The 25,273-nt window shown below is 47.5% G+C and overlaps 1 protein-coding gene across 4 annotated transcripts in view; it reads left to right on the forward strand.

The window, feature by feature from the left end:
• Nucleotides 1-8,194: 8,194 nt before the first annotated feature.
• HIP1 (huntingtin interacting protein 1) overlaps nucleotides 8,195-25,273 on the forward strand; it is a 142,968-nt gene continuing 125,889 nt past the window's right edge. For 3 of the 4 annotated variants that reach the window (XM_074328414.1, XM_019754952.2, XM_019754953.2), the window contains exon 1: nucleotides 8,196-8,399. In XM_074328414.1, coding sequence (XP_074184515.1) covers nucleotides 8,280-8,399 — 120 coding nt within the window. In that variant the 5' untranslated portion in view covers nucleotides 8,196-8,279. Of the gene's footprint in view, nucleotides 8,400-25,273 lie in introns of all 4 variants that reach the window. The other variant, XM_074328415.1, reaches the window with a different exon arrangement.

The raw sequence follows: 25,273 nt of genomic DNA on the forward strand, positions 1-25,273 counted from the left end.
AGGACTTGGAGTTTTTATCTTTTTTTTCTCCAGAATGGGCTGTTCTTTTGCGGGTGTGGGACCACTTCATTGACACCTGTGATTGACAAGAGGCTATTACCTCATCATTTTAGACTGTGCATGTTCTTTCCCAGAATTCAGTCTGTTATAATGAACTTCCAGGCATATGTATGATTTTATAATGATGGTATAATGAGGCCCAGGTGAAATGAAGGTTGATGTGGCCTTTACTGTGCCGGTGTGAGTGGCCGGTTTAATCTAGCTGGGTATTTTGTACCCATTTGTTCCTCGTAGGGGTAGATAATTGCAATGAAAAGGGGAAGTTTTGGACAAAGAGGGGAGGTCTTTTGGGAGGTAATGCAGAAACCCGATGTCTATCTCTAACTGCCAGCCTTGTTTTCCCCTTGAGAGACGTGATCCCCATGAAATCTCTATGGGAAGTTGAGGGACAGGAGGTCTGTTCTTCTGTATCTGCTTCCTGCTGGGCAGGGGCGTAGAGCTGTCTCTACCTATTGGGGGATTCATGGAACTCTCACCTTATCTGACCTTAGATGAGAGGAAGGGGTCTCGAGATCCACCTGGAAGATTGTGCTGGCTTCTTTGGTTGGGACTGGTAATCTTGCTGGGGTATCCTCTGCATCCCCAAGGCCCCTGAATGAGGAAAAATAGATTTTAATTAATAAATCCGTTAGCTCTGTAGAGCCTGTGGCCATTCAACCAGTCATTCAGGTGTTAATTGTCCAGGAGCCGGGCCCAGAATGGGTTTGAGAGAACATTAGGCTCCAATGATTACAATCAACAAGTATACTGGCCTGGGGGGTCCGAAATGGCTTGGGGGATGTTGGGAAGTCACAGGCTTTTAAGCAGTTATCTGAAGCAGGGTGTGGGGACAGAGTCCCAGAGAGCAGTTTCCAGGCTCTCGGCCTCACGTGGAAAGGTGCTGGCTCCGTTATTAGATGACCATCAGCTGTAACCAGCTGGCCATTAGACACTAATATAACTGCCATGACTATGATGGGGTTGGCTGGTTGGCGGAGAAGCAGACAGCGGATTGCGGTTAGCAAGTGGATTGCAGCCAGCAAGTGTGCTTAGCAAGAGGATTACATTGCGGATCGTGTGGATCCTACTTCCTGTGTCTCGCCCAGCTGCCAGCGAGACTGGGGTGCAGGAAGACCCCTTGTTGGGGTACTGGTGGATGTTTGCTTTTGTGTCTCGCCCAGCCGCCATCGAGACTATAGTGGTATGACTCCCCTGTCTGTGGCTCAGTTGTTGTTCCTTTTTGGCCTCACCACATTCTGTGTCCACCCGCCGAGAGCGGGACCTGAGACTCTGCATTACACAAGGGCAAGACACATTCTGTGATTCAGGCTAGGAGCAATCTTTAGTCTAGGATTCAGAAACTGATTAGAAGAATAATCAAAGACAAGGGCTAAGGAGCTAAGAAATTAAGGAAAAGGAGACTTAAAATTTCTATAGTGAGGGGGCTCTCCCATATCAATTCCAGCTTACCTGCCCCAATCAGGTGTGGGGCACCTCTGAACACTCCTGGCAGGTCTCTGCTGCCCACTTACCGGTCACCACCCACCTCCCCAATCTTCCCTGACCCCCCTATACATGCACAATTAATGCTTTGAACACTGGCATGAACATTTCAAGATCTGGCAAAGACTTTAGGTAAAGTATAAGTCACTCTATATAACCAAAGGGAAGCTTTCAGTCTTGGACCTCTGACAGTGCACCAGCTAGCACTAAGTGGAGAGTCTGTTTTAACCAACATAAAAAGCATTTCTTGGGGTGTGTTTTTGTTGTTTCTGTGTTTATCAACTATTATGTTTAAATTTTCTTAATTTTATTTTTTAAATTAAAAGATACATAAAAGCAACAATCTGTATATAAAACCCTATCTCACCGTGTAACAAGTATTAGCACCCTGGATAGTATGCTCTTACATCACAAGCACATACACAGCTATATGGGAATTTTGTTTGCTTGTTTTTACCAAAGTAGAATCATTCTAGACACACTACTCTGCATCTTGCTTCTTTCCCACTTGACAATGTATCGTGGACATGCCTACAATCAGTAAATATAGATCTAACTCTACCCTTTTTTCCTTATGTTTTGTTTTTTTTTAAATTAAATTTATTGGGGTGACAATTGTTAGTAAAATTACATAGATTTCAGGTGTACAATTCTGTATTACATCATCTATAAATCCCATTGTATGTTCATCACCCAGAGTCAGTTCTTCCATCACCATATATTCGATCCTTATGTTTTTATGCACACCCATACACACACATAGAGAGATAATTTTGCTTAAAGAAGATCCTATTCTTGTTTAACTCCCCAAATATCTGGAGGAACATGCTACTCTCACACCTCTATTCTAGTACTTGCTTCCTCGTATAGGATGTACTTTTTTTTATATGTGTGTCTATCACCAAACAGTAAACTTACCATCTTTTTAGTCCTGTGCCTCCTCCAGAGTAGGAACTCAACAAATGTCTGCTGAATGAATGAAAGTTTGTATTATTGCTCTTCCTGCTTTGCAGTTGGGTAACAGACTCAGAGCGTTAAGTAACTTGTCCAAGAACCCACAACTAACATGTGGTGGAATAAAGGCTCAGATTGAGATCCCTGTCACTGTAAATCCCTTATATGGTCCCGTCTACTGTGCTCTTATGCCTGGGCCATCCTGATCTGTGTGGACAATTTAAAACTCAAACCAAGTAAACTTTGAAAATGTGTACTTGGCATTTTCTAGATACAAGTCCTTTGTTGGATGAATATTTTGGAAATATCTTTTCAAAGTTGTTTTGAATATTCTAGGTCTTTTATCTTTCTCTACAAGTTTTAGAAGCATCTTAACAGTTTTTGTAAAATAGATTGCTAGGAATTTGATCAGAACTGCATTAAGTCTATAGGTCAATTTGGGAAGAACTGACATCTTAAAAAAATTGAGTCTCAGATCTGTGAGCATTGTGTCTCTCCCCATTACTTAAGTCTCCCTCACTATCTTTTAGCAGTGTTTTATAGTTTGTGCTGTACATGTCTTTCATATCTTTTGTCAAATTTACCCCTAAGTACTTCATAATTTTGATACTATTGTATATGGTATTGTTTTTACATTTGAATTTCTGATTATTAATTGCTGGTGTATAGAAATACAATTGAAGGGCGGCCAGGTGGCTAAGGGGTTTGGAGCGCTGTGCTTCTAACACCAAGGTCACCGGTTCGATTCCCACATGGGCCAGTGAGCTGCACTCTTTACAGCTAGATTGAGAACAACGGCTCGACCTGCAGTTGGGCTGCCAGAAGCATCTGCCATGAGCTACCGTGTGCTGCTGTGAGCAGCCGGCAGCTGGCGAGAGATGCTGTGAGCTGCCAGCCAGCAGCCAGCGACCAACTAGCTCAGCTGGGTAGAGCGCAATGCTCATAACACCAACATGGGCCAGTGAGCTGCATCCTCCACAACCAGACTGAGAACAACGGCTCCACTTGGAGTTGGGGGGTGAGAGGAAGTGGGGGGGGGAAAGAAATACAGTTGAGATCTCTGATCCCTGCAGCCTTGCTAAACTCACTTAGGAGTTCAATAAGAAGACAACCCAATCAAAAGATGGGCCAAAAAATGAAGGAGAAACAGGATATTTGCATGGCCTCAAAGTATCTCCCACAAATTTTTATTAGTCAAAAGGGGAAAATGGTAACTTTACAGTGAGTGGGGAAGAATAATAGACACTACCTTAACCAAGTGATTGAACTTAACATCATAGTAGTAAGACATATGGACTGTCTGTACCCCCGACAGGATGTTCAAAGAACGGCACATCATCTCTGGGGTATTTTTACCAGAAATTCATAACATTAATCTAATTATGAGAAAATATCAGGCAAGTTTAAATTGAAGGACAGCCTACAAAATATCTGATCAGTACTATTCAAAAATGTCAACATCAAAAACAAGGAAAAACTGAAGAGCTGTCACAGATTGGAAGAGACTAAGAAACTATGACAACTAAAGACAATGTACAGTTTTAGATTGGATCCTGGAGGAGAATAAGGACATTAGTAGATGGTGAAATCCAAATAAAATCTTTAGTTAATAGTATTGTAGCGATGTTAATTTCCTAGTGTTAATAATAGCTCCATGGTTATGTCAGATATTAACATTAGGTTATGTAAGAAGGTAGGTGAAGGGTATGTGAAAACTGTACTACTTTGCAACTCTTCTATAAGTCTATAATTATTTCAATATAAATTTTTTAAATGGGCAAAAGATTTAAGTAAGCACTTTACCAAAGAGAATATACAGATGCCAAGTAAGCATCTGAAAAGACAGTCAACATCATTAGTTACTGGGGAAATGCAAATTTAAATACCAGTGACATACCGCCACACACTCACTAGAATGGCTACAATTAAAAAGACTAAACATATCAAGTGTTGGCAAGTATGTGGATCAACTGGAACTCTCTCGCACTGACGGTGGAAAGGTAAAAACCATTTTGGAAAGCAATTTAGCAATTTCTTAAAAAGTTAAACATACATCTACCATACAACCCAGACATTCAGTCCTAGGTATTTACCCAAAAGAAATGAAAATGTGTTCATATGAAGACTTGTATGTGATTGTTCATAGCAGCTTTTCTTTTCTTTTATAATAGTCAAAACCTGGAAAGAATCCAAATATCCATTAGCAGGTTAATGGATAAATGAATTGTAGACTATCCATACACTGGACTACTTCTCAGCAATTAAAAGGAATAAACTATTGATACATGTAACAACATACATAAATTTCAAAATAACTATTCTTGGTGGGAAAAGCCTAACAAAAAAGAATATATCTTGTATGATTCCATTTACATAAAATTCTAGAAAATGCAACTAATGTATAGGGGCAGAAAGCAGATCAGTAGATGCCTAGACACAGGGGTTTGGGAGGAGATAAGAATGAATTATAAAAGGGCATGAGGAAACCTTTGGGGGTGATGAATATGTTTGTTATCTTGATTGTGGTGATGGTTTCATTGTGCATATATGTTTAAAAACTCGTCAAATTGTATACTTTAAATATATACAGTTTAATGTGTATTAATTATATCTCAAACTATTAAAACATGTGTACTTGGGCTCAAGGAACCTGTACGAGTAGTGTGGTCAGCTTATATAGCCTCATACCAGATACTAAATCAGATCCAAACCAAGGTGGGGGCAGGGGGAACAGATGTCACCAGTTATGGAGAGGCAGATAATCACTCTTATCTCCCTATGGGTTTCCCAGAGATTAGGGACACATGTCCAGAAACTGGCATTCCTAGAAGGTATATAAGAAGTGGTTTCAGCATTGCTGGGAGAGACGGTAAGAGTGGATGGAAGCCAGCAGAGTCTTATAGTTTATATCCTGGGGGATGGTTTGCAGCAAGTGGAAGGGAGCTCGCTTGAGTCTTTCTCCACAGTATGCCTCCAAACCACAAATCCCTGATTCCTATTCTGGTTTATTCTAATAAGAACTAGACTGATCCCTTAATCCTTATTTTAAGGACCCTTGTTTACTGAAGCCGTGAACTCTTGGCAAAGGGTCATAAATCACTCTCTAGCTGGATCCAGAGCATGAGGTGGGTGCAGGACAAAGCATGGGCACACAGAGGGTAATATTCTTATGAACCTTGTCTGTTTTCCTTGTAGGTATATCCCTGGGAGCCTCCTGTGCTGGGAACGTCCCAGCCCCTTCAGATCCAGCTTCCACTCTTCCCCACTCTGCTCCATGTCCTGGGCAGTATTGCGGTATCACCAATGCCTCCAGCTTCCAGCTGGGTTTGGCCAGTGGGAAGCAATAGTAGAAAATCAGAGGAAGGGAGAGATAGAAAGTGGGATCTCCCAGTTATTTGCTTTTTAACTTAGGCCAGCGCTCTTGTCAGGTGCCTCCTTTCCTGTGACTAGAGCTCCCAACTGGTTCCAGTACAGTTGCTGGTCTTGTCCCTTCAGGTCTAGGGATGATAACAGCTTCCCACTGTCCTAATCCCTGGGTGTTTCATTCTCCCTAGCAGATCCCCTTATTCCAGGTCACACCTTTGGACATGTTTCTTCTTCAACTCTCAATTAGCCCTTCTAGGGTGCAATCCCTTTCCTGCTACAGCTCTGATACACCTTCATAGCCCCAAACACCCCACACTTGACCCTCATCTATTGTCTTTATCTCCCAACAGGGCACAGTTTCCTCCCCTCTTGGCCTTGGTGCTCCTTCTGTTTCCATTCTGCCTCTGTAGACTCCTCTGTTTCCACCTGTCATCTGCCCATTGGCCAATCTATGTTGACATGGCTCTGTTTACAATTGACGTCATCTCCTCCTCCACCAGCATCCTCACCAAGCTCCCCTACTCAGTGCCGTCTCCACTGGGGCAGACACAAAGCCTCAAAAACTAGATGACAGGGAGAACCTCTTCCAAGAGGAATCCAAGGGGAGCCATTCCCAAGCCTGGAAACACAATTTAAGAAAAGGTGAAACCAACGTGCTTGCTATGCAAAGTAGCCTCAAGGCAATAATTCCCCTTCAACACATAGCCACCCTTAAATCCTTCCTCTATAGAAATTCTGGCCCACTACTGCCTCCTCCCCCCACCCCTTTGTCCAAGCCTATTCACGAATCTCACACAGGACAGAACGTTCTCCTCTCCAATCTCCTGCAGGCTTCATTGTCTCTCACCTACTGCTCGAGTGTCCCCATCGGTTCCCTCCCTTCCCTCTCACACCAAGACCTGTCCACACAATGCCAGCACAGCAAACCACAGGTCTGAGCAGGTGCTTTCAGTGGCTCCCTCCTGCCTGCAAAGGCCCACCCATCTTCCACTTCTCTATTGAACGTGTGAATTTTTATCAAAAGCTGTTAGTTAAAAAAAAATTAATGCCTTTCTTTACTTCGAGTTTCAGTTTTTGTTCTTTTTTTTTTAAGATTTTTTTTTTTTTAATTGGGGAAGGGGAACAGGACTTTATTGGGGACCGGTGTGTACTTCCAGGACATTTTTCCAAGTCAAGTTGTTGTCCTTTCCGTCTTAGTTGTGGAGGGCGCAGCTCAGCTCCAGGTCCAGTTGCCCAGTTGCTAGTTGCAGGGGGCGCTGCCCACCATCCCTTCGGGGAGTCCAACAGGCAACCTTGTGGTTGAGAGGACGCACTCCAACCAACTGAGTCATCTGGGAGCTCAGCGGCAGCTCAGCTCAAGGTGCTGTGTTCAATCTTAGTTGCAGGGGGTGCTGTCCACCATCCCTTGCGGGACTCGAGGATTCCAACCGGTAACCATGTGGTTGAGAGCCCACTGGCACATGTGGGAATCAAACTGGCAGCCTTTGGAGTTAGGAGCACAGAGCTCCAACCGCCTGAGCACCAGGCTGGCCCTCAGAGTTTTTTTAAACACCAAAATTCACCGAAAACTTCTCTAACTTTCTTTAGCATCTCTCGTTAAGCATCACACTTCCCTCTGCCTGTCGGTACCTTGGCTGACGTCTGGGCAGGATGGGAGGGGTGGCCGGTCCAGATGAGGAGAGTTTTGAAAGGTGCGGGAGGTTCCCACTGACCCAGCCCACGTGCGATCATCACAAAGGGGATTGGCAGGGATTCAGGGCACCGTCAGGATGAGGGAGGAAGCCGAGGGAACTGGGTCTGGGCCGCGACCCACGGCGGCCAGGTCTGGCAGACACTGACCCATCCTACCCGGCCTGGGGGCAGCGCTTCCAGGGGCTCCGGCCCAAGCTCTCAGGTCCCCGGCCCTAAAGGAGTAAACAGGGTAATCCCGGGCGGGCCTAGAGCTCCAGCCGTAGGCCGGACTCCAGTCCAGCGTGACCTCCGCCCACCACGCGGGGATCTCGCAGTGCCAGAGGCTGAAGGAAAGAGGCTCGCGGGGCAGGGGCGGGAGCTGGGAGGGGAGGTGCACCGGCGACGGGGTAGGGGCGGACAAGGGCAGGTCAGGGCCGCCTCCAAGCCCGCCCCGCCCCGCCGGGGGCGGTAGGACCCAGTGACGGACAGGTCTCCGGGCCGGTCACGGCGCGTCTAGCGGTCCAGAGGGCCCGACCCGGCGAGGCACGCGGAGGGGCTCCGGAGGAGCGGGGGCGGGCGGGGAAGCCTCTGGTGGGGCGGGGCCTCGGGAGAGTAGCAGCGCTCCCAGCCAATGGGAGGCGGGAGATGTCCCGTTAGCGCCGGATCCCAGCGGGTCGGGCGGGGCCGGCGGCGCCGTGGGGATCCCAGGGCGGCCGAGGGCCCCAGACTCAGCTTGGTGCGGCGACATGGACCGAATGGCCAGCTCCATGAAGCAGGTGCCCAACCCCCTGCCTAAGGTGCTAAGCCGGCGCGGGGTCGGCGCGGGGATGGAGGCGGCGGAGCGAGAGAGCTTCGAGCGGACTCAGGTGGGGACCAGGGGATCCCAGGGTATGTGTGGCGGGGGCATCCCGGGAGATGCGGTGTCCCTAAGGGCTTTGAAGGGAATAGGGGTCTTGCAGGCCCAGGGAATGACGGGACAAGGGGGCCGGAGAAAGGGGTATCTGGTGCGCAGGTCTAGGCGACCCGGGAAGGTCGGAGACCTGGGCATCCCAGCTGGCCTGGGGGAAAGGGCAGGTTGTCTCCGAGGAGCTGGCATGATCTGCGCGGCGCGGCGGAGAGGAGCCGGTCCCGGCGGGGCAGCGCTGGGGTCACAGGGGCGGTGACATGGGGAAGAATCAAAAAGGGGCTGAATGGAAAGAGTGCCCCTAGGCAGGGGGAGCGCACTGGGAGTCACTGGGAGACCCAAGTGTGGCGGCGGAAAGTAGGGAGCGGGGTTGGGGATATGAAGAGTGAGGAGTCCTTTCCTCCCCTTTCGATCGCTTCTCAGTTGCACTGACATACCCCCAACCCCTAACACCCCCTTCCTGGTGCCTCTTTCTTGGCTCACACCACCCCCAGCTGTCGGCTCTTGGAGGCCTGGCCATAGGGGTCTGAGCGGTGAGAAGGAATGTGGGAAATGCGAAGTGTGGCCGAGTTTGGAAAGTGGGAGCTGGAGGAGGGAGGCGGCCAGGGGCAGGAATGGAGACGTTTGGCCCGATAGCCCAGTGCGGGTAGGATGAGCTGCCCGGTGGCGCCCAGAGCCCTGACTTGGGTTTTGGTTTCATCCACCAAGGTGTGCCTGACAGCTAATAGGCAGACTGCCCTATTTGTCCAGCCTGACCAAGGCTGGGGGCCAAAAGTTCCTCTGTGTCATCAACAAAAAGCTCCAATCCATTTTTACCTCAGTTTTAATGCCTGGGGAATTGATTTGACTGAATCACGCTGACATGTTTATGGTGTTCATCACGTCGTTTGTATGCAAAAATCCACTTCAAAGCCTGCAGCACTGCTTTTAATCCCAGTGCCAGAGTTGTATGGGCAGATTGGATCTTCACTCTTGCTCTCAGAGTGAAACCTTTGAAGATTCAGCTGAGCCTCCACTGCCAGAGGCTGGTTCCCTTGCTCTGTTCTGCTTTTCTCCCCAAACTTTTAGATAGGAGAGATTGTGAGGACCTGACTGAGTGTTCTATATATGGAACCTTGAAAAGAATAAAGCTTTTCATCCCAGGGACTTCATCCTTTCCTCTTTCCAGCCACGTCTGGCCCTTGAAGGTGTATAAGGGTGCTGTAAAGTAGGGAGCGTCCCCTCCCTGGGCCATCCTGCCCCAGGCAGGATGGGAAAGTTGGCCATTCACTTCTGCCTCCCTGCACCAATCAGGGTTTGAGGCTCATTCTCTGGCTTTGTGGACCACACTGCTGAAAAGAAGAAAGCTTTCCGTCTGCCTTGGGTGTGACTGCCTCCTCTAGCAGCCTGGTGACATGTGGCTTCTTGCTCCAGGAAACAGTGTGAATATTCTTCTTTTTTTTTTTTTTAATGGAAAAGGAAAATAAATAGGTGGTATTTTATGATAACCCATTCCTTCTAGAGTCTCAGATAAGTAAAAACTGGAGCAATAAAGAAGTATACATAAAATTTGACCCATTATAGTGGTGGAAATTAAGTTTGTGAAAGTTTCCAGCTATGATGGGTAGTCCCCTCCTGATCCAGGGATAACCCAACAAGGAGAGTCTAGATTTTTCTGCAGAACACTTGTAATTGGCTGAATTTGACCTAGTGTTTGGGGGTTGGTGTGGGAATGCAGAGCAGACTGGAGCAGGAAAAGAGAGTTTTGCTATTGTTGAAATTATTAGGGAGGTAGAAGAGAAAAGAGAACAATCCAAAATCTTAGCATTAGTCAATCTGCAAACACTTACTTAGTTTAATGACTACCTATCAAATATATTATGCTATATAAAAATAACTTAGAAAAAAACTTTTAATGAGGTAAGAGACCATGAGAATCAGCCAAGGTAGAATGATAATTGTAACTAATTAGTGTCTGGCACTATTCTAAGCACTTTATTGTATTACCTTCTTTAATCTCCACAAAGACCTACGAGGTGGGTATCGGCCACGTTTTCCAGGAAAAAATTGAGGCACAGAGAGGTTAAGTAACCTGCCCAAGGCCACACAGCTAAAAGTGGTCCCAATCTTTAAGCACTACCTTGTGTTGCCCCTGAGTACTGGGCAGAGCACTGGCATTGGATCTAGAAGAGGTTTGAGTTTTATAGCTGGGCACATGGGTAGGCTATGTGGCCTCAGGAAAGTTGTCTAACCTTTTTAAGCCATTGTTTCCTTATTGTAGAAGATAATACTTACCTTGTAGGTTTATTGTGGGGATTAAATTGAACAATATGCGTCAAGGCATTTTGTAAATTGTGGAGTGCTACTATTTCAGTGGTTGTTGCTATAATCTGACTAGGGAGATGAGACATAAGAAAGCACAGGAAATGATCATGCAAGCTGTGATTAACTCCTTCGTAAAGGGACAAAAGTGTTACTAGATAATTCGATAATTATCAAGAGCACATGCATAAAGTACAGGCTGTGGGGGTGAGAAGGGGTAGAGAGCCCTCACCAAGGACTGAACCCCTTTCAGCATGAGTTAGCACTTGCTGGGTGGAGGGGAGGAGATGGGGCATTCCAAGGATGGGGACTGGGATAAGGAAACATCTGGAGGTGAAATTGGCTGAGGTCTGGAGACAGGAGCAGAACTGGCACTCCCACCTGCAACCTCATTCCATTTTTCTGTGTTGCCCTTAGTAAACAATGAGCTTCCTCAGGGCAGGACTGTGTCTTGTTCTTGGCTGTGTCCTCAGATGCCTGAGGCTTGTGTTAGGGGTGACCTGGCTATAGTTGAGGGTAGGACATGACAGGTTAGCTCCAGAGGGAAGCCCTGGCCTGGGTGGGTTGCTCAGCTCTGGGCTATAGGGGACATCTGTAGCTACTTGATGTTTTTCGATAATTTCTTCCTGGTCCAGCCTTGCCTCCTACATGTTTAGTCAGGAGCCTGCCCCATGGCCATCAGAGGACTCTGCTTTCTCTGCCTTCCTTCTGGTCAGGCCAGTGTCTTGGCTGCCTGTGCCCTCAGACCAGCCTTGTTTCCTCACTTCTACCAGCCTCTTCAGGAAGCTTTCCGTCCTCAACTCTCCTGGCATCATCCTCACACTTCACATTGCCACTGTTCTTGCATAGTGGGGACCCCAGGCCTTCCTGTCACAGCCTCTGTCTCCAGCTAGTCCCCGGATATGCCCCCCATCCAGCCCATCACAAGCAACCTTCAGGCTTTAGGGAAATTAAAAGCTGTTCTTGCCCTCCAAATAGCTGCTGTAATAACGATCCCTTGCCTGGAGCACTTCACAGTTTATAAAGCATGTTTTAGCCATTGTTGGGGCTGCATGGTGGTTAGGTGTTATCTCTGTCACCTTATGGATGAGAGCTGGGTAACTTACCCAGGGCCCCCAGTTGTTGAATGAAAGGGTGAGGATGCAAACCCAGGACTCCAGTTTCTTGGTCTCAGGCGTCTTCCATCACCCTGTCCTCACACTGCCAATTCCAGAGGGTGATTCTGGAATGAACTAGGAGGGCTGCCACTCAGACAAACAAAATACCCTATCTGTATTTACTTAGCTGGAACATGATTTTCTCTATGGTTTGTGTATTTTTTCAACATCCATTTAGTGAGCACATACCGTAGAGGGGACACAGAGATGAGTGAGATAAACAGACCAGCCCCAGAGTCATGAGTCAGCAGGGAGGTGGACCGGCCACTGCGGGGCTCTCTGCACAGAGGACAGAGGACCTGCTGCTCTGGCCTCACCGGAGCCCTTACCGGTACAGGACCTGCTGAATCAGAGCATGCATTTTCAGTGAGAGCCCTGGGTGGTCGTGTCACCACCCAGTCTGAGCAGCTCTGCTCTTTGGCAGGTGAATGCAGGGATCAGAGGAGAGGCCGGAAACACACAAGAGCCCTTAGAGAGTCACAGTGTCTATGGGTGGAGCCCCCCACAGAGTACAAGATCCTAATGAATCATGCTTTAGAAGAGCTGGGAGATTTGGGTTCTAGAGAGGAAGAAGAGACAGAAAGAAGTACTTGTTGAGGCCCTGCTGGGTAGTAGGAACATGTTAGGTGATTTATATCCATTATCCTATATAATAGCTGAGGCTCAGAGAAGCCAAGTGACTTGTCCAAGGTCCCACAGCGAGTAAAGAGAGAAGTCAGGGCTTCAAAATCAGATGGCCAAGTCCTCTTTCCATGTTTAAGTCACGGAATGTTTCTGCCACCTTGCTCATGATCGTCAGCGGCTGCTCAGCCTTCGGTTCCCTAGCTGAAAGATTTTAGGGTTGCACTAGAGGAATCAGTGGTTCTCAACTCTGGCTACAGGAATGGCTTCTTTCATAAAAGGTATCCCTCCTATTTCCTCATTGCCCCCTTGGTTGGTATTGAAAACATAGAAAGGATGCTAAGAACGTGGTTTGTACTCTTCTGGTTTCCTCCCACTGATATAATAGCCAGTGTTTACTACACTTACTGTGTACAGGTGCTGAAAGCTTTACAGGAGCCACCCCTTTCAATTCTTGCAACAAATTTATGAATTATCATTTCAATTTTACAGATGAGGAAATTGAGGCTTAGAGGGGTTGATAACTAGCTCAAAGTTCTGAAGTAGTAAGTGACAGAGCTGGGACTCAGACCCAGGAAAACCTGTCCCAGAGCCTGGCCTTATACAATTACCATCCCTCTGTCACTGCCTAGCTCCCTCCGGCTCTCTGCCTCCTTCCTCCCACTAAAGGTTGGGGAACTCAAGGCGTCCTCACCCCACTTTTATCTCTTATCCACTTCCTCTGACCTCACCTCCATCTGATGATTTCTGTTCTCACCTCCAAGATGCCAACTCCCCACATCTCCCTCCTGACTTCCCAGCCTAGTGACCACCTCCCATTGCCCTCAGATAAACCACACACACCCCAAACTCACCTTGGGCCTCCCCAGCCTCTGATCTCCACCGGTCCCCATCCACCCCTTGGCATCAATTAGTTCTGAGACCTCCTCCCCTCTTACCCTCACAGCCACATTCTGTTCTGTGACACTTCTCTTGTTCCGATCCTTATTACCTCTTGTCTGCATTGCTGTAATCCTATCCTCCCTGTCCCCCAAATAGCGTGGCGCCAGGTTGATTGTCTCTAAAGCTCTACGCTGCCTCCATAACTCCCTTTTATCAAGAACCTTTGCTGGCCCCCCAGACACCCTGCATAATGTGGGTACCATCAGGGTTCCTAGTCCCTATCCTTTTCGGGCCTTAACTTACACTGCCTCCCTCCACTAGGCAGCCCCCCGAGTCTGGTTCCTGCTACATCATGTATTCAAGTGAGCAGGGCACTTAGCTACTGTATGTCTCTCCCATTCATCTAAGCAAGCCCACATCTAGGCTTCCCCTCCAGACTGTAAGCTCTTGGGGGCAGGGTCTGGGTCTGGGGCGTTGTATGAGACAGGTGCCAATGCCTGTTGGCCAAATGCATGAACATAAAGCAGTCAGCGGATCTACAGGGGGCCCGGGTCCTAAGGCAGGCCCCCTCTTGCAGAGTACTTTCCCTTCGCACGTTTTGGAGATTCTCCCTCTGTCGCCTTTGATTTCTCCAGTGATTAATTCTTACTAAGTCCCTGCCCTGTGTGTCAGGCCTGTGCACCCAGGGTGCTATGGAAGCCGCTGCCAAGCTCCTGAGAGCTCAGCTGGAGAACCCATTCAGGAGAGAGCCTGCAGAGTCTAGAAACAGAATGCGGGTTCAAGGTCAATTATTTGGATTTCTGTAAAGTTGAGAACACTTTATAAGCATTCCCAAAACATGGCCTGGGCCTTCCCAGGGCTTCTCCCTGCTTCAGGTGGGACCTTTCTGAGCTAGAAGACACTTCCAGGAAGGGAGAGTGTGACGGGCCTCGTGTCCTGGGACCCTGGGCGTGGCTAATGGCAGCGTCCGCGTGCAGGCCCTCGAGTTTGCGGCAGGGCATAGGGATGCTGGGATGAGTGCAGAGTAACACCAGAGCCCTCTCTGGAGAGAAAATCTGGCTCTGCTACTGAATTTCTCATTTTAAAATGAGGAGGCTAGAAAAGATTTCTAAGGGTCCTTCCAGCTCTCCAGTATTTCAGCTCATAAAACTCCTGTCAACAGGCTTTCACACTGTGGAATAAGGACATGCATTTCTTCTGAGCTTTCAGCTGCTCTCTTGAAAAGTTTCCAAATGCCCCGTGTGTGTGGAATGGGGCCCAGGTACAGGTACCGGTGATGTGGGGCTCAGGAAAGGATGCTGCTGCAACTCAGAAAGGTGGGGGAGTGGCCGTGTGGCCCAGGAGAGCAGATCCGTAGCCCCACATGGGCATTGAAAGGATTCCTTGTCTGGAAGGCCCTGATGAAGGTGAGTTTCCACTCACTCCCCATCCACTGCACTTATTCCACTACCTCGGGACCAAGTGTGGAGGAGACCTGGGTGAGGCGTGGGGCACAACCTGGTGCAGAGGGGCTGGGGCCAGTGCTTCATCTGCATCCAGAGGGTTGATGGCCTGGAGAGATGCCCACCTAGGAAAGGGAACTCGTCAGCCCCACCTCTGGGCAGGGTGGAGGCTGCTTCCTGTTTTCCTGCCCCGGCAGGCAGGGAGGAGCCCTGCTCTCAGCTGTGAGCAGTACCATTGACACAGGGTGGGAAGCGGGATAGGTGTTGAAGGTGTCCTCTGGCTCCCACAGCAGAAGAGAAAACGGGGCTTTCCTTGGGTCTGAGAGGTTGCTGCTGTCACCTCTGCTATTAGTGCCACTCAGGAAGGACAGCTCAGGAAGCTAGTGTGGTGGATGGCTTCTGATTGAACACCAGCTAACACTGTTTGTAGTTTATAAAGCACATTTACACAACCTCTTTTCAGCCGCAGAACAACCATGCAGTAGGTGGTTGTGGTCAGTTTTCAAGTGTGGACACTGGGGCTCAGAGAGCTGAAGTGATTTGCCTTAAGAGCACTCGGGAAGGTGATGAGCTGAGGCTGGAAGGAGCTGACGTGCTGGGTCTGCTCTCAGGTTGTGCACTTTCCTTTCTACATCTCCTGTAAAGCTGACGCCTGTCTGGGGCTGGTAACTTAGAAAAGGTACAGAGATTTTTTTCTTTTCCTAAGTTTTTGCCAATTGACTTATTTGGACATTTGAAATTCTTCCCAGAAGAAGACTTTTGTAGCACATAACCATCTGAGGGCCTTTATCCAGAAAAGTAGGCGGGATGGTATTCACAAAAGGAGATAAACACATGGCCAATAAACATATGAAAAGGTGTGCAACTTCCTCAGTAATCAGGGAAATGCAAATATTAATTACAGTGAGATGCCACTGGACGCCCATCAGGATGGCTGAAATAAAAATGGAAAAAAAAAACCTGACAATGCCTAGCGACGGCAAGCATGTGAAGCATGAAAATGCTCAGGCACTGCTGATGGGCTGTACACTGGTCCGACTGCATTGGAAAAAGTCTGGTAGTATCCATCAGTTGAAGATATGCCCACTCAATAACCTAGGAATTCCACTGCTAGCTATATATGCAACAGAATGCATATGTGTGCCCGAGAAGAATATTCATAATCATATTTTGGAATAGCCCCAATCTGGAAATAATCCAAAAGTCCATTGACAATACGTAGATAAAGAAATTGTGATCCAGTCTCTCATTGGGATACTATACAACAATGGAAATGAATAAACTGTAGTTACACTCAACAACATGGGTGAATCTTGTAAAAAAGGCAGATCCCAAAGGACACCTTCTGGAAGCTTCCATTTATATCAGGTTTAAAAACCTGGCAAAGCTAAACCATTTATGTCAGGTTTAAAAAACTGGCAAAGCTAAAATTATGGGTTGCTGCTTAGATGGCAAAACTGGAAAGAGTAAAGGGAATGATAACCATAAAGGTCCAGATAAAGACTACCCTTGGGGAGGGGAGGTTGGTGATTGGGAGGGAAAGTGATTGGGAGGGAAGGTGTGCAAGGGGAGCTGCTGAGGGCCTGCCATCCGTCTGACTGTTGGCCTGGCTGGTGGTTTGTGATCATTCATTAAGCTGTACATTTTTGTTTTGTGCAGTTTTCTCCATTTATTATATTTCAAAATACAAAAGGTGAAAAGAAACCCCCTCCCAGCAAGTAGAAGATGGTGTCTTGCGGAGGCTGAGAACCTGCCCCTTACACATTTCAGGCCTCTCAAATACAGCCTTCCCAGTGGGAAGCTTTTGATTTGTGAATCATGCATCTACAAGCATCATCTGACAACTGCTGTAACATGTAGCCGTGAAGCTGAGGCCTGTCATTAGCCCCCACTTAGAATGTTGCCCTCGGCTCCCATTCATTTGTCTTGTGTCTGCCTTCCTTAGTGGCAGATGGGCCCTAAGTTCCTCATTCAGCTTTACACCAGCTAAGGCTCAGGATATCTGTGAAATACAAAATAAATTCGGTGGGAAAAAGTTCTCAAAGGCGAGACTGAGAGAAGAAAGTGTGTCTCCAGGCTGAAAAGAAGCACATTTGACTACAACCAAAGACCTGGGTGGCGGACTGTTGGAACACAACCTCAGGCTTAGCTCATGTTACAGATTCAGAACAAGTCATGCATGATGGAGCCATGATGAACCACTGTGAGAATCTGGGAGCTTGGGGAATGTCACCTGGGAACATGGCAGACATGGTGACCTTCTGACAGTGGTTCTTTAAGGCCCCTGGCTGCGTGGTCCCTGGGACCAGCCCACAAGGCAGTTACTGTGTGTGTTATGTCTTATTCCTCTCTCGTATTAAGCTGGAAGCAAATGCCTTCTCTGTTTGGTTTTCCTTGGCTACGTCTTGACTGATGCTATATTCTCCCACCCCATTTTCCATAATCCTTCAGAGAGAGATACACAAGCATGAGCTGTGTGGTTTCTTCTTGGAGCAAGACCCAGGTCAACTTCCCTTGGAGTAAGACCGGCACAGGGCTCCACCTCTCTGGGCTCGGCAATTGGTAGGAATTCAAAAAATCTATGTCTAGTGCCTTCTTCATCTTACAACCTCAGGTTCCCAGCTCAGTGTCTGGCCCCAAGTGACTTTGCTAATGGTTTGTGGAATGAAGGATAGAGTATTTTGAATAAAGAACTGAATGAGCATCAGTCACTTTTGCTGCTCCACGTTTTGAACTCCGAGCCCTGATGAGCTAACTGCATTGGGACCCATGCGAGCACAAGCAGAGCCATCAAGAGGAACCCGACGAGACCAGGTCTCCGACGTGACTATGGGTGGTTCTCTGCACGCTTCCTGTTGAATGCCAACTCCCTGACTCATGCTTGGAAGGCACTTGAGACCTTCTATTTCCTTTAAGATCCTCATTCCAGGATGGGACCTCCCTGTACAGCCGAGGCCCATTGCTGCCGATAAGAAAAACCCAACACACCTAAACCTGCACAAACTTGATCATTCCTCTTTGTTCTCACATTTTGAGAATCTCAGTTTCTAAACAAACCATCCCAGGCCATTTCAGCTGAAATTCTCCCAGTCAGCCTTGACATCCCTCTGGCCTGCACCCCTGCAGCTTGTCTCGGAGTCCTGTTGTTGATGTGTCCTTGGTCACTTTGCGTATTGCTCCCACTTCTCCGCTCACCACTGCCTCTGCCTTAGCCCAGGCCTTCATCTCTAGCCTGAACTATTTATTGCAGGGCCCAGCCGGCCTTCCCGCCCTCCTGCCCCTACCCTTGTGACATCTACTCTCTCCTTGGCTGTCGGAGTTCTGTTTTAAAAGGCACAACTACTTATGACTCCATATTTTACAAACCTGTTTGCTATGCCTTACTCTCAGCTAAAACGCAAGCTTGTTGGCATGACCCAGAGCCAAACTTTGCCAGCCTTAATGTCCTGGTACCCCCCCGCTCCCAGAGCCCAGACTTCCCAAGCCCTTGGCGCTGTCCCCACACAGCCCCATGTTTCACTCCTCTGTGTTTTTCCAGGTGGTGCCATTCCTTTCTGCCTAGAACGACTCGTTCACTTTATCCATCCCCCCAAAGTCTTCTTTATCCTTTGGGTCCCACCTCCAATGGCCCCTCTGGGAAGCTTTCCCCGACTCTTCCAGGCAGATTAATTTGAGGGTATTTCTGTGTTAAAGGATTTCTCTGGGTGTCTGTCTCTGTAGCTTAGCCGTTTTTGAGGGCCTCCCCGCCCCCAACCACGGTGCTCAGAACCCAGTAGGACCTCAATAAATGTTTGCTGAATGAGCTAAGGATGCTGACTTATCAAGGACCTGATTGCATATGGTTGTTGCTGTAACAGAAAACGGAATAGGCCCTGTTCCCTCTGGAAGGCAGGTGCCCAGCACTGAGGTGAATGTATTTGATTTGTGTCACATTGGACTGAAAGACAAGTTTTGGCAACACTGGTAGGACAAAGGTGAGTGTGTTTTAGGAGTGGAGGATTCAGTGGGAGGGACATATTTACAGAGACAGGCTTCCATGACCAGTCCTGGGACACCCAGAGCCAGTGGATGAGGAGACGTTAGTCCTGATCTGGGTTCACAGGCGGGCTGATGGGTGTTCCCTCTGCGGCTCAGGAGTGTGAAGTGGTATGTGGTTGGCAGAATAAGGCACCCCACCCCACCCCATCAACATATCCATCCACCTGTGAATGTGTACATGGAACAAGGGGCTTGGCGATGTAATTAAGGACCTTAAGATAGGGAGAGTCGTCTGGTTTATCCAGGTGGGCCCCATTTAATCACATAGGCCCTTAGAGCAGAGAACCTTCTCTGCTGCAGGCAGAAGAGAGATGCGGCTGAGAGTCCATGCCATTGCAGGCTCTGAGAGGTAGGGGAGGGAGACCTTCAGGAGCGAAGGGTGGCCCCTGGCTGACAGCCCGCAAGGATACGGGGCCTTGGGTCTCTACTACAAAGAATTAGATTCTACCAGCAACTGGAATGAGTCCAGAAGGGAATTTTTCCCAGCACTTCCAGTTGGGTATGCAGCCCTTCTGACACCTTGGTTTTAGCCAGTGAGACCATGCGGGCCTTCTGACCTACAGAACTGTGAGATGATATGCGGGTGTTGTTTTAACCTGCTATATTTGTGATAGTTTGTTATGGCGGCAATAAAACCTACTATGGGATGGTAACGGGTAACTTAGGCTCCAGGGCAAGAAGCCACACGGAGCCCAAACCCCGCTGCCAGACGGACCACCCTTCTGAACCGAGGTGGACACTTGGTATTTCATTTGTGTTCGTGGCCATAGATAAAACATTGGATTTTCACACTTGGCACTTATTCACACAAGTTTTATCCTGGAAAAACAATTCAGCAGCCTATTCAGAACATCCTTTCCTGCTGGGCTGTGGAATTCTTTGGTGCAGTTCCAAGTTTGAGGATCACAGATATAATTTACCGAACCTTAACATTTTTTTTGATCAAGTACTGTGCTGTCTATTTAAAAAGGTGGGTGGGAAATCCCCGTGTTACTGTAGGATCATAATCGTGTCTGCTAGAAGGGAGCTGACAAAGTCAGCAAGCAGAAGTGACAATAAATGAATGGCTTCCCTCGGGGTGGGCCTGCTGTGTCCTGATACTGACTCAGGCCCAAAATCGGGGTCTGGAATGTCCCCGTATTCCTGGGCTTAGTTAGCTACAGAGCAGCCTGGAGCTCCTGGAGCCCTGGAATGGAATGGGGATAGCTTGCTTCTCCTGGCTGTGGTTCTGTCCTCTGCCATGGTCCCTACACTCTGCAGGTCTTCAGTCAGGGTCTCTGAAATGAGCGGGAGTTGGATGAGATTGCCCCAACGGCTTAGAGAATTGGGGATCCCATGGCAGGGCAGTGACTGAGGTCGCAGCCTGTCAGGGCTGACTGCCTTTTGGCAGCACCGGCCCTGGTTGTTCCAGCTCTGCTGTCCTCATTCTCGGCTTCCACACTGCATAATTGTGTTTGGCGTTCCCCTAAGAGACATTTCCTCCTGCATAACGCTGGCTGCACTTAGGTTTTTTTGTTTTTGTGTCTGTTTTTTTTTTTTTAATTAAAGTTTATTGGGATGACAATTGTTAGTAAAGTTACATAGATTTCAGGTGTACAATTCTGTAATGCATCATCTATATCTCACATTGTGTGTTCACCACCCAGAGTCAGTTCTCTTTACATCATCATATATTAGACCCCGTTTACCCTCTTCTAGAGCCCCCCCTTACCCTCTGGTAACACCTAAACTATTGTCTATGTCTATGAGTTTTTGTTTCTCATTTTTTTGTCTTGTTATTTTATTGTTTTCAGTTTTATATACCACATATCAGTGAAATCATATGGTTCTCTACTTTTCTGTCTGACTTATTTCGCTCAGCATTATACTCTCAAGATCCATCCATGTTGTCACAAATGTTCCTATTTCATCTTTTTTATGGCCGAATAGTATTCCATTGTGTATATATACCACAACTTCTTTATCCATTCATCTATCGAAGGACATTTTGGTTGTTTCCGTGTCTTGGCCACCATAAACAAAGCTGCAATGAACGTTGGAGCACACGTGTCTTTATGGATAAATATTTTCAGATTTTTTGGGTAGATACCCAGGAGTGGGATTGCTGGGTCATATGGTAATTCTATTCGTAATTTTTTGAGAAACCTCCACACTGCCTTCCATAACGGCTGACCAATCTGCATTCCCACCAACAGTGTATGAGGGTTCCTTTTTCTCCACAGCGTCTCCAACACTTGTTATTATTTGTCTTGTTGATGATAGCCATTCTGACTGGGGTGAGGTGATATCTCATTGTGGTTTTTATTTGCATTTCTCTGACTGCACTTAGTTTTATGGGTAGCTTCTTCTGTGTTGGTCAGATGAACGTAGGCCCCCCAAAAGAACTGGTCTCCCAAAGCCACTCACTCAGAAAACGTATCCCGTGAGGAGCCTTCTGCAGTCAGTAGCTTCTCCCCAGGCACCATCTTCTGCCTTCTGCTTCGGGCTGCCAGGTCCACCTGCACAGGCTGTGTCCTGGACAACTTGGGGCGTGTCTCCTGATCCTGGCCTTCCCAGGGATAGCCCATTGGGCCTAGGTTGTAGCAGAGCAAAAATAATCATTTTCCAGAAAAACTCTTTGACATTAAATCAGACACTCCATGTGTCTGACATGCTGCCATTGTGGTTAACCTGTGGCCCAGACTAAATCCATTCGATTTAGAGGATGCTGAGCTGGAAGAGATATGAGCGATTCAAGCTGGTAGCCGCCAATGTGTTTAATGTTTAAAAGCTAAGGCTGAAACCCGTAATTAGGGCACAAGCACTTTGGTGTTGCAGTCTCCACCTCTCCCTGTGGTCTTCCACAGCCTGCTTAATGCACTAGTTTACCTCCCTGGTGCCTGTCATTACCTGAGGTGTGACCTCTGATTCAACCCAGTTTCCAGTGGAAAGTGAGGATTAGAAAAGAAAAATAACTAGCCCAGGGTCCATACTGCGAGTCAGTGCCCAAATCTGAGGCAGACCCAGCCTTGTGTCTGGGTCCAGGTTGTGCCCCAAGACTGGGAACGTACTGAGTACGGGCTTTAGAACCAGACAGTTCACCTGCCGTGGGTCCTGGGCAGATTGCCTCATGACACACTGGCAGGCGTAGGTTACTCAGAATCAGTGAGGGAGGGATCTGTTGAAAGAGCAGTAAAAACAATACCTACCTCATAGGGTTGTTGAAAAGATTAAGTGACACAATACACAAAAAATGCCCAACACCTTACCATCCATGTAGCAAGGGCTCAGAATATCAGCTCTTAGTATTACTCTCTTCTTAGTTCTTAGTAACATCTAAGTTTGGGGGCCAGTGCACTCACTGCCTGGCACAGAGTAGGTCTCCTGGTTTATCTGCTGCTGATGGGGCCTGAGTTGAGGACCATTTAGCTGAGGACATGCCCTGGGAAGTCCTGGGGTTCAGGTGCGCTGATTCCGAGGGTGGTGTGCAGACCCACAGGAAGAATTATCCGGAGATCTCGGGCTGTGTTATCCTGGACTGTGAACGAGCCACACTGGCCCACCTTTGCACAGGGCCACTTCTAGACTGCATGCTTGGGGGAATCTGCGTTTCTGGTTCTAAGGCCTCGAGGAACACATGGGCACAGAGGGCTGGCTCAGAGATGACCTCTGAGATAATGGAGGGCAGGCGGACAGAGTTGTGCAGACTAGAAAGACAGAGGAGGACGAGAGGGAGCAGATGGGAGGGCAGGACACTGGCCCCAGGTCAGAACCCTGGGGTTTGGGTCATGGCTCTGCCCATGACCAGTTGTGTGATTTTATTTTCAGTGAAGGTATACCTGTACTTAGTAGTTACAAGAGTCAGATAGTTACACAGGCTGGTTATCAAAACCAGCCGTCTCCTGGCCCAGCAATTTCTCCTTCACCAATCATTTCCTGCTTCCCAGAAGCAACCCATTTCACTTCTTTAAACTGCTTTCATTATATCCATTATTATGAAGCTGCATTATGGAAGATAAACCTCTAGCTTTCATTTAACGTGTGCTCCCCCACCCGCATGACAAACACTTTCCCTCCCCTGTCCTCCCAGAGTTTTACTCTGTATTCAATGTCAGCTTTATCAGGATCTTGTCAATGCTCGGGGCAGCTGAGCTCCTAGTATGCTTTGATTATCTCTTCCTTCCCTGCATACATTCTTGCTATTCCTGGAGAAATTAATTGTCTTTATTAGTTTGTGTGGGTTTCTGTGTACTTGTTACTGATTTATCGACAATTCTCCCTCCAATGTGCAGGTCACCACATACTTAATACAGAAGGTACTGCATCAGTTTCATCGTCTTAGTGTGAAGTGAGAATGCAAACGGGCAGGGGCTTTGTAAGAAGACAGAAATCACAAAGATGGCATAGATTGATGATGATGGTTGCTGCCTGGAACTTTCTTTCCAAACCTCCAAACTGGGAAGTGATCAAGGGGCAAATGACAGGACACTCCCCTGTCCACAGTGGGGAATAAGTCAAGGCTAACCTGAGAAGCAGAACGGCCTAACACGTTTATAGGACCACGAGGAGTTTGGATCAACGCATAGATGATTTAGATGGAACATGTTATGAAGGAAAGTCTGAGCTATTAAGGGTGTCCTTATGTCAGGAAGAATGGTCTGGACCTCTCACCCCTTTGGAGGCCTCGTTAGAGGCAGAACTCGGGGCTGAGTGGACTGGACTGATTCGATGGCATTAATGATGTTTTTATGGAAATAGAAAACAATTCCTCCAGTGCCTAAAAAGACAGTAAGTGTATCATACTGATGATGGTGACAGTGTGTGGTCATCTCCTTCGTGGGCCCGGGAAGTTTGAAAATTTATTCATTTTCATTTATTCTGAGTGACAGTTGAATATAATTAGAATATCTTTTGTCATGGGAAATAAAACCAGGTGATAGGAGAGAGTCTTAGATGCCTGCAGTAGATTTCCAGCATCAGGTCTCAGAGTGAGGGGCAGGCCTGGGTAATGACTGGCTGGGAGACCCTCTAAGCCTCTGTTTCCTCATTTGCAAATTACTTTACATAATAGTACAGGTCCATGGTCCCTAAACTACTATTCTGAAATCCCAAAGCCCTGGAAACCTAAAGTTCATTTCAGAGTTTGGTACCCAGCCTGTACTTGTCTGGGTTTATTTATTTACATACGGCCTTTGTTATACACTCAGAATGGATGGTCATATGATATGCTGCAAAAATATTATTATTTTTTCCCCTTCTTCCACCCCTTTTACCCCCGCCCCCAACTCTGGTTCAAGCCGTTGTTTCTCAGTCTAGTTCTCACGGCAGCCCACGGTAGCCCATGGCAGGCGACCTCGACATTAGGAGCATGGCACTCCAACCACCTGAGCCACCGGGTCGGCCCTGCAAAAATATTATTAATGTTTAGTTAGAGGGTGTTGCCAGATCCCAAAACTCTAAATTCCCAAACACCCCTGGCCCCAAGAGCTTGTGACAAGGGATTGTACCCCTGTAATGTTAATATCTACTCCGTTGTGTTGTTGGAAGGGTTTCAATGAGATACCTTAGGTATACAAGATGAAGCACTATGCCAGGCAAATAGTAGGTGCTCAGTAAATGTTAGCTGTTGTCATTATTCATTGGTTTCAGAATCACACTTGTAGAACTAGGAATAATTAACTATCCAAGTCCAATTTCCTATGTTCATTCAAGGTTGTATGAATTATTTTAAGCTAGAAAGACTTGAAGTAGTAGCTTGGTGTGTAATAGAAAGATCCAAAGACAGAACTGGGTTTAAATTTTGTCTCTAATATTTATAACCTCTGTGACCTTAATGGTTTTGCCTCAGTTTTCCTATCTGTGTAATGGAGATAACAATACCTGTCTTGTGGGGTTGCCCTGAGGATCCAGAGAAACTCAAGAAGGCAGTGTATTAGAATGAATGGCCCCTGACATGCTGCACTAAGCTGGGCACATCACCTATGGTTTTATTGCCAAAAATGCATAACCTCAATCTAATCACAAGAAAACATCAAACAGACTCAAATTGAGGGATATTCTACAAAATAACTGACCAGTATTCTTTTTTTTTTTTTAAAGATTTTATTGGGGAAGGGAATAGGACTTTATGGGGAACAGTGTGTACTTCCAGGACTTTTTCCAAGTCAAATTGTTGTCCTTTCAATCATAGTTGTGGATGGTGCAGCTCAGCTCCAGGTCCAGTTGCCAGGTAGTAGTTGCAGGGGGCACAGCCCACCATCCCTTGGGAGTCGAGGAGTCAAACCGGCAACCTTGTGGTTGAGAGTCCGTGCTCCAACCAATTGAGCCATCTGGCCACCCAGGAGCTGAGCAGCAGCACATTGACTTCATTCTAGTTGTGGAGGGCGCAGCTCGCTGGCCCATGTGGGAATCGCACC

This window comes from Rhinolophus sinicus, linkage group LG03 (genome assembly GCF_036562045.2).
Source record: "Rhinolophus sinicus isolate RSC01 linkage group LG03, ASM3656204v1, whole genome shotgun sequence".
NCBI classification, from domain to species: domain Eukaryota; kingdom Metazoa; phylum Chordata; class Mammalia; order Chiroptera; family Rhinolophidae; genus Rhinolophus; species Rhinolophus sinicus.